The sequence below is a fragment of the Nicotiana attenuata genome, chromosome 9, assembly GCF_001879085.1.
Source record: "Nicotiana attenuata strain UT chromosome 9, NIATTr2, whole genome shotgun sequence".
Taxonomy (NCBI): Eukaryota; Viridiplantae; Streptophyta; class Magnoliopsida; order Solanales; family Solanaceae; genus Nicotiana; species Nicotiana attenuata.
Window position 1 is genome coordinate 24023937 of NC_031997.1, and position 9549 is coordinate 24033485.

Below are 9549 nucleotides of genomic sequence, written 5' to 3' on the forward strand. Positions count from 1 at the left end.
GAGCCAAAGCCTAAAAGCACCCCCGAATATTCGGGGACTATCATCGACAGTCGGAACATCGGAGTCATCAAAAACTCGGACTTATAAGACCTCAAAAGGGCACCCCCTTGAAATAAAGGCCAAGGCCAATATACTCGGGGACTAACTTTTCAAACAAGTTCGGAAAGTTATCGGGAAATAAGTCCAAGTGACATACCCGAAGGCTATGGCCATACTAAAGACTACGGTCATATAAAGGCTACAGCCAAAATAATGCGGTTCGGAGACATCCGACTTCCGCTATAAATTAAGGGCCTTCATACACTTTGTAAAAACCAGTTAAATTAGGCCACCCTCGGCAAAAGCAAAATATAATTCAGCCCCTAAAAAATTTGAGGGCCTCGATAAATTCAACCCTCGAATAATCCAAGGGCTTCGATAACGTCGGCCTTCGGAAATACCTTAAGAGGTATTTAATTATGTTTGCACAAACAGACTACTAATAAGGTTCCGATATGTTGAACCTCCGAAAAACCTAAACGGGTACAAAAAAACACATGCTAAGGCATACAAAATTTTTACTAAGTCTTTTAGCCGAAAAGAGGGAAAAAGTATAGTCACTTTAAAGGCCAAATCGGCCCAACCTAAAGAGCCTAAGGGCCATCTTAAAGAGCCTAAGGGCCAACTTAAAAGAGCTTAAGGGCCAAATCATATAGAGTTCAAGACCTCGCTCTCACTCAACTCGGACTTAAGAGTCCCATTATTCCGAGCTCATATCGAATTGATTTAGATTTTACTTGAGAATGAACAAAACCCTAGGGGGTATTATATTGATCAATAAAAACCTAAGGGTTTATTATGTTCTGAGTCCGAATCAATACTCAGACTGATTGTTTGAATTGTCGAAGTCTGCCGCAAATGAAAACAAAATAAAATTCAACACATTAAGGATAGAGCGAAAAGACACTTTATATTCATGGAGGGTGTTTTACAAAACATATTTACAACGCTCGCGAAGGGCCCTTGCACAGAAAAGAAAATGAAAACCTAATCCATTTACGGGGTCACACCTCCGGAAGCGCCATCTTCAGAAACTACACCTTCAGCAGCTCTATCTTTGGGAGCCCCCTCTCCCTCGGGAGCATCTTCTTCACTTTCCCCATCCCCAGAGCCACTCGTTATGTCCTCATAATCGGAGGAGACAAGAAACCTGACATCAGTTTTTCGCGCCTTTGCCTCGGCTATCTCCTTGGCAAGATTGAACCCCCGAGCATGAATTTCTTTGAGAGTCTCCCTCGGAGCTTGGAACTTAGCCAAATCATTGCTCCGCTTTCCCCGGTCAGAGGCCTCCCTCAACTCAGCTTGAACGGCCGCAGCATCCCTTAAGTACATGGCAATGGATTTATCAGCCACAACCTTCGTCTTCTGAGCTTCAGCCTTGGCCTGTACAGTTTCATCCCGCGCTCTAGCGAGCTCGGCCTCCAACTCCTCGATCTTCTTGGCCTGGGCCAGACCCTTTGTTTCAATGCCTTCGGCCGAGGCTAGCTGGGCTGTAACAACTTCTTTATCGGCAGCAAGTTGATCCATGTTCTTCTTCCACTGATGACAATCAGCTTTAACTTGATCAACCTCGCTCCGGAGCTGCCCAATCATCTCTAGCTTTTGCTGCAGCTGAGATATCGAAGTGTTAGCCTCCGAAGTAGGTCCAAGAAGGTCGTACTCTATTAAAATCACAGTTACCTGCTCATCTAGCTCGGACTCGCTTTTTTGAGCTTTGGCCAATGCGTTCCGAAGATCCTTAAGCTCCTCTTCCTTTTTGGCTACAGAGGAGCCTTAGGTCCTTCTCTTCGCCCGAAACTTTCTTGAGCTCAGCCACATATTGGCTCAGCTCAGCTCTGAACTTTATGATGGCCTATACGTGTAATGGAGATATATCAATCAATAGAAAAGAAAGAAAAGAGAAAATTACAATAACGAAAGTAAGTGCTTACCCGGGAGAGGAGATGTTGAGCCTCTTCGAAGATGGCGGATGCATCATTAAGGTCATTGGCATCCTCAATCCCGGCGTAGCAACCCTGGAAGGGATCTTCCTTGAGGACATTGCTCGAATCGGGCATACATAGAGTGTTGGCTTCCTCGATTGCCCCCTCGAAATAAGTTGGCAAAGAAAGGGAGCAAACTGTTGTCGTGGCCCCAAGATCTTCACTCGGGGCATTCTCATTAGCTTCGAGGGTCTCAAAATTTGCCCCCTCCGGTATAGTTGTTGAATATGGAGGGACGACCTCAACCTCCGGGGACACGGGGGCCTTGCCCGTATCTTTTTTCGGAGTTCCCTCACCACAAGATGAGGTCTCTGGGATGGAGGGCTTGGCGGCCTCGATGGATTTCCTGGCTCGAGGCACCAACGCCGACTCTTCAACATCATTTTCCTCATTATCTGGGGAAGCATGGGCTGAATCTGTGCCCGTTTGAGCAAATCTTTTCGCAACCTTCGAGCAGGGGTTTTCTTATCTTGAAGGTCTTCAGGCTTCGAAACCCTCTTATTTTTATTATCTTTCTCCGATTTTAGAATTGAAGGCTTGGTTTTTTCCCCTAGCGGAGCCGGCCTCATCTCAGATGCATCTCCAAGACTTGCACAAGTAAAAATGAGTAAATTGACACCACCAGTACATGAAACGTATTTGAAACTTGGGAAAAGCACTTACCATGGTTCTTGGCCTCCCACTGGCCCTTTGATAATTCACGCCACTTGCGCTTGTCATAGAAAGAGGTGGAAGCTAACTTTCGAACCCAGTCCTCGAGGTCCGGCACCGCGAGGGGCGCCCAAGCAGTGGCTGCCAAAAGAAAGGCAAATGTATTATGAGATGAAGAAGCAAAACATGTATAGATACAGGGGAAAGGAACTCTACTTACGATTAAAGTTCCACCTCACCGGGAACTGCATTTTGTCCCCGGGGATGACAACCGAAGTTCTTACTCTGACGAACCGGCTCATCCAACCTCGATCTTTGGTCTCGTCAGTACTGGAAAAGATGGCCTTCATTGTTTGACGTTGCAACTTGATGAGCCCTTGAAATAGATGGGGCCGATACAGTCGAATCAGGTGACTGAGGGTGAATTCTAACCCCTCGGCCTTTTCAGAAAAGAAGCGTAGCATGATCACGATACGCCAAAAAGAGGGATGAATCTGACCGAGGTGACTTCGTATGTTTTGCAGAAGTCGATCACCACCGTATCGAGGGGAACCAGTGTGAAGGGATCAGTGTAAATACTTAAAAAACCCTCCACGTGGGTAGTAATGCTTTCCTCGGGGTTCGGGATCTTAATCACAACCTCATCTCCCCAGCCACAATCCTTCCTCACATCCTTGATGATCTTCATCGTTATTAGGCTAATATATCGAGATGCGTGCTCGCATCGGCCTGGGACGTCGGGGGATTTTCAATACTAAAGTCCTTCTTAATTACGCAAGGGCCAGGGGTGATTTCCTCAAGAGTTGGCAGCACCACTGGTTTGACCGGCCGGGAAGTAGAAGAAGATGACACTTTATCCTTTTTGGGGACCGTTTTGGAAGTTTTAGCCATGACTATTAGCTAAAGAATACAGGTTGCACAGGGATGTGGTGTTTCTTACAAAAGCTTGGCATTTTCCGGCGCTTAAAGAGGCGGTGGAAACGGGTGATTAGAGAAAGAGATGAAGACAGGGAAGATGTAAGGAAAGGGTAAAGTTCATTACTAAGAGGAATTGCCTCATATTTATAGAAGGGCAACGACGGTTCGGCAGCGCTAGTGGCCGACCAATACTGGCGTGCATTCAATTTTTTGAGGAAGTGGACCGACAGGATGTTTCTGTCACTTCGAGCGCATGTATCACAGAAATGATGTCATCACTAAAGACTTCGGAAAAACGAGGATGAAAAATGTTTCTTATCATCTTACTCTAAGAAACACAGGGACTATCTGAATACGGTCGAGATCGAATGCCTTCGGTTTATACACTTGGGAGGTCGTCCGAATTTCGAGTCCGGGTAAGGCCAGGTTCGAGCTCGAGGGACCAGACCCGAGTTCAAAGGCGAAGCACGATGCATACCGAGGTCAGGTGTGTTCTACCCCGAAATAGTACTGTTATGGATTTGTACCAGAACGAGCTGGATTCCTGCCACGTCCCCAAAGTCATGGCGCAAATCACGGAATAGGATTGTACAATTCCATACTAGACGGTTAGACAACTGTACCAAGAATATTCCTTACTGTAAATGGAAATATTCCTTATTTAGGGTTCCCCCATTATATAAGGGGGAGCCCAATCATTTGTAAGACCATCTTTTTACTGAGTAAAGAATATACTCTCTACTTTTTGCGTGTTGTTCATCAGAATTGTCCCTTAGCTTAATTGTTCTTACTTTGATTTCCTTATTTAATTGTTCTTACTGCCCTAAGCCACCTCGAGGTCACCGTCTCGAGGTCACTGCTGCTAAGTAACGTTGGTTTGGTTCACTTCCATCTTTCATTTCTACTTCCTATTTCTTGATTATTAATTGGTATTGAACTAAATCACATATCATTAAAATCAAAAATCAAATTTAATTGTTACTCGTATTTTTGAGGTAAACATAATTAAAAAATAGCCACCATTTCAAAAGTAATCGAAATGTAGCCACTTTTTATGTAAAGATAAAATCTGAACAAAAATGCTCTTAAAAATCCAATAACATTCCAGCATAATATGTTGGAGTTCGAATTTTTTACATTTGATCGTCCAGCATAATATGCTGAAATTTTATAACGTGCTGGAGTTCCATCATAATATGTTGGAAGTTTATATACAGAAGCTTCATAATCCCGCATATTATGCTGGAACTTTCTGTGTGATGGAGTTCCAACATAACATGCCAGAAGTTTGTACGCAAGAGCTCCATAATCCAGCATATTATGCTGGAACTTTCAGTGTTTCAGTAAAACAGTGATTATTTTTCAATGATTTTACAAACACTGATTATTTTTGAATTACCAATCTGAAAACTGGTTAGCCCGTACTATTTTTAGGAACTTTCCATCTTTTAAGACAAAATATTTTTTCTTCTAATGAGCTTTACACAATTCTAATTAAATTTTTAATACCAAATGGATAAAGAAAAAAGTAGTGCAAAATGACGGAGCTCTACTTCAGTGGCAACTCGTAATCCTCTCTAGCTCGAATCAATACACGGACGCCACGCGTCCAATTCCACTTTAGAAACCAAACATTGATGACACGTCTGTCAATTTCTTCATCTGATCTTGTTTCCTTTACCACTGCTTTTATTCGCTAAAAGCAACTTAAGAACCAATTAATTCATCTCTCACATCTACCGACATTTGAAAGTCCATATTCAATTCTCCGTGTTACGTTCGCCACGCGGTTATATATACATATTTTGTCCTTTATCTTTAAATCTTTCTATAAATTCTCAACTTCTTGATTTGTTCTGATATCCAGAAGATATCTATTTTTTCTGCATAATTTATATAGCTCACAGAGTTTCTTGAAGTTTTCTGCTTCTTACTGAAAAGGGTAAGTTTTATATTTCCTTGTTTATCATTTTATTTGATTATCTCCTTTGATCTCTTTTGCTGCATTTATATATTTATTTTATGTACTATTGGTTTTCTTGCTTATTATTCTCGTTTATTGATATATCTGTGGTATTGAGATCACTGTATGCAAATATATATGGGGTTAATATCTTTATTAGGACCCCTCCCCAACCCCTCTAGTAAATTAAAATAAAATCTGTAATGTTTATATTGTTTATAAAGTCTGTATTATTTCCTCTTTCTGTGCAAGATTAGCGATTTTGATTGATTGAGATTCGGTGTTCTATCAATCTTGGTTGTGTATTCACTTCTAAGCTCTCGTTTGGCCATAAAATTAGGATTTTTTTTTTCAAATATCTGTTTATTTATATATTTTAATCATTTTTCAAATCCCAAAAATAACTCAAGAGTAGTTTTTGAAGTTTTCTGCTCAGAAAGCTTCAAATTCTTTTCAAGTAAAATGCATGTCCAAACACAATTTCAACTTTCAAAAGTCATTTTTCATATATCTACAAAAACTCATTTTTTTTCAAGTTTCAACCAAATCTATATCCAAACGCTAGCTAATTGTATCTATTTGGATTATGTATAGTTAACCACTCCTTACACACTAACAATAAGTAGGCTTCAATAGTAAATTAACTAGAGGCGGATTAGGATTTAAATATTGATGGATTCAATCTTCTTGGTTCTTATCACAAACTCATATGAAACTAACTCTATTCCTTCGATAAAAATGAACACGTGAAATAGAAAATAGAAAATAGAAAACAAGAAAAGGCCACTTCTTTTTCTTTTTTCTGCCTAGTGAAAATTTGGGGTAGTTGTGGTCCTGGATAGTAGAATTCAAGGTAATATAGGTTGTGGCTACCGTGTCTCGATTAACAGTGTTAAAATTGTATAAGGTTACTGAAATAATCAGTGACATCGTTGCAGTTATCTGCAATTAACAGAGTGATCTCTCTTAGAACCTTACAGTTGCTAGTATGGCGTTGCTGCGTCTGGATTAGGAGATTGGTGAAAGCCTGTCTTATGAAATGAATAATCATAGTTTATTTACATGTAACAAATTTTACTGAGAATCTCTAGTATAATATGAAAGAACGAAAAAAGAAGAAAGCCTACAGTAGAATAAGGCTTTTAAAAACAAGAAATGCTGAAGATGAGTTAGAAGCTGAAGTGTAAAGTAGCATGGGATGTAGAGCTGCAGGAAAAGGATAGAGGGAGTGTTTAGTTGCTTGTGATCTGTATGGTTTTACCAAATGCTATTACTTCAGTTGGTTACCATGTGATTCATAAGCAATACTAGAAGAATATCTGCCATTAAATTGGGTGAACATCGTAGGTTCAAACTGTCTAGTGCCTACCTCGCACGAATCGGATTAGTTAACCAGTGAGTTTTGGATACCGGATATCTAAAAGGAAGAACAAACTGCATAGTTCCGGTCGACTAAATACATATTTATTTGGTCACTTCTCCCAACTCCCCCCGGTACCTTGTTTGCCGCAACCAGTGAAAACGTTGTTTGCCCTTTATTGTTTTGACAGAAATCTTTATTAGTTGCTTGCCATGTTTTCTTCTGCGGTTGTTCTTTTTCTTTCTACCTACTGCTTTTATTAAACATGAAAATTATAGCCTTATTGTTTTCATTATTTTTCCATCTCCTTCTCAGATTCCTTGGAGTAAGTAAAGGCACATTGACGTGCGGACAATTTTGGATAGGAAAGACAAAACTGCTTTTGTTGCCGGGGGAGAAGAAAAGATGGAAAAGAAAGAACATCATCTCAAAGTTGAAAATGAGATTGAAAAGTCTGATAATTTGAAGGAGAAAGAGGAGGAAAAGAAGATTGGCAAGGAAGAAATGCATGAAAAAGAATTGAAGGAGAAAGATAAAGAAAGTAAAGAGTCTGAAGAAAAGAAGATAAAGAGCGGAGAAGAGTTCAAGAAAGGATCCGAAGAAAAGAAGGATAAGGAGGACAGGGAAAACAATAACAAGAAGGAAAAGAAAGAGAAAAAGGATAAAGAAAAGAAAGACAAGAGCAAAGAGGAGGAGTCAGAGGAAGAAACCGAGGAAGAGAAGGATGATGAACACGGAAAGAAGGATAAAGAGAAGAAACACAAGAAAGAGAAAAAGGATAAAGAGATGAAAGACAAGAGCAAACGTGAGTCGAAAGAAGAAGATAGCAAAGAAATAGAGGAAGAGAAGGATGACGGAGAAGGGGAGAAGAAACTTAAGAAGGGTAAGAAAGACAAAAAGGAAAAAGAGAAGAATGACAAGAGCATAGAGGAGTCAGAGGAAGAAAAGGATGATGAAAAAGGGGAGAAAAAGGATAAAGAGAAGAAAGACAAGAAGGAAAAGAAAGAGAAAAAGAACAAGGAAGAGAAAGGCAAGAGCAAAGGGGAATCAGAAGAAGAAACCGAGGAAGAGAAGGATGACGAAAAAGGGAAGAAGAAGGATGTAGAGAAGAAATTCAAGAAGGATAAGAATGAGAAAAAAGATAAAGAGAAGAAAGGCAAGAAAAACGAGAAATCAGATGAAGAAGACGAGGGACAGACCGAGGAAGAGGATGATGAAAAAGGGGTAAAGAAGGATAAAGAGAAGAAAAAGAAGGAAACGAAAGAGAAAGATAAGAGCAAAGAGGAGTCTGAGGAAGAAACGAAGGAAGAAAAGGATGATAAAAAAGGAGAGAAGAAGGATAAAGAGAAGAAATGCAAGAAGAATAAGAAAGAGAAAAAGGATAAAGAAACGAAAGACAAGAGCAAAGAGGAGTCGGATGAAGAGGAAGAGAAAGATGACGAAGAAGGGGAGAAGAAGGATAAAAAGAAGAAACACAAGAAGGATAAGAAAGAAACGAAGGATAAAGAAAAGAAAGACAAGAGCAAAGAGGAGTTAGAAGAAGAAGATAAGGAAAAAACGGAGGAAGAGAAGGATGATGAAACAGGGAAGAAAAAGGAAAAAGAGAAGAAAAGCAAAAAGGATAAAAAAGATAAAGAAAAGAAAGTCAAGAGCATAGAGGAGTCAGATGAAGAGGGCGAGCAAGACAAGGTGAATGAGGCTGAAGTCGCCACAAGAGAGATAAAAGTTGAGGAAGACGAAAAAATATCCGACGGTGAAGCAGACGAGAAAAGTAAAAAGAAGGAGAAAGGCAAAGAAGGTAAAGATGAGAAACAAAAGGATGCAAAAAAAGATAACGCTGAGAAGAAGAAAAAACTTGAGGACAAGTATAAAAGCAAAGGTCTGGATAAGTTGAAAGCCAAGTTGGAGAAGATCAATGCCAAACTGGAAGCTCTTCAGAAGAAAAAAGCGGACATCCTGAAGACAATAAAAGAAGAAGAGGGTAAAAACTTATCCGTGGTTGAGAATCCCAAAGATGCAAAGGCAGAAGATGGAGTAGTGGACGAACAGTGAGTAGTGTATTTTCATAATTATGTTACATATTCTTATACTGCTGTTATGTATCCCTTTCCCTTCTACTTTCATTTAGAGATGTATTATTTTTGTCTTAATTAAGTTAAAAGTAATTAGAGATGTAATACTTGCATTAAGTTTTTGACCTTTTGCAATTCATCTTTCTTAAAAAAATTCACTTCCTTCTGTCTTGCTTTGTGCCCATCTTAGTGTAAAGTTGTTAACATGGGGCAGGCAGCAAAGGCAAAAAATTGCTTCCTAGGCATATTAGTCTATGTCATGCAATGACATTTGAATATGTGGCCTCTTATATAGACATAGAATCTATTTGTATGAAGATATCAATGGTTATAAATGTGCATGCATGTCTGTATTGACAAGTACCGTGGATATTATCTATTGAAAAATAGTTAGTCCCTTAAAAAAAGAAATTCTTTTAAGAAGAAAATAAGTGGTTGCTATAAGGTCTCTTTCGTCTTATTTTTAGCAATAGGTCTCTTGAAGAGAAAAGGAAATTAGAAAAAAAGAAGTGGTTGCTATAACGTCTTTTTCGTAAATTTTCTTGATCGTCCAAGAACATTAGA

The 9549-nt window shown here is 39.6% G+C and overlaps 1 protein-coding gene across 1 annotated transcript; it reads left to right on the forward strand.

Moving 5' to 3' along the window:
• Positions 5314 to 9261, forward strand: LOC109232169 (ABC transporter F family member 4-like). The gene is made up of 2 exons (XM_019397847.1): positions 5314 to 5532; positions 7229 to 9261. Exon 2 carries the CDS (start codon positions 7319 to 7321, stop codon positions 8963 to 8965), a length of 1647 nt encoding a protein of 548 aa, XP_019253392.1. The 5' UTR covers positions 5314 to 5532; positions 7229 to 7318; the 3' UTR covers positions 8966 to 9261.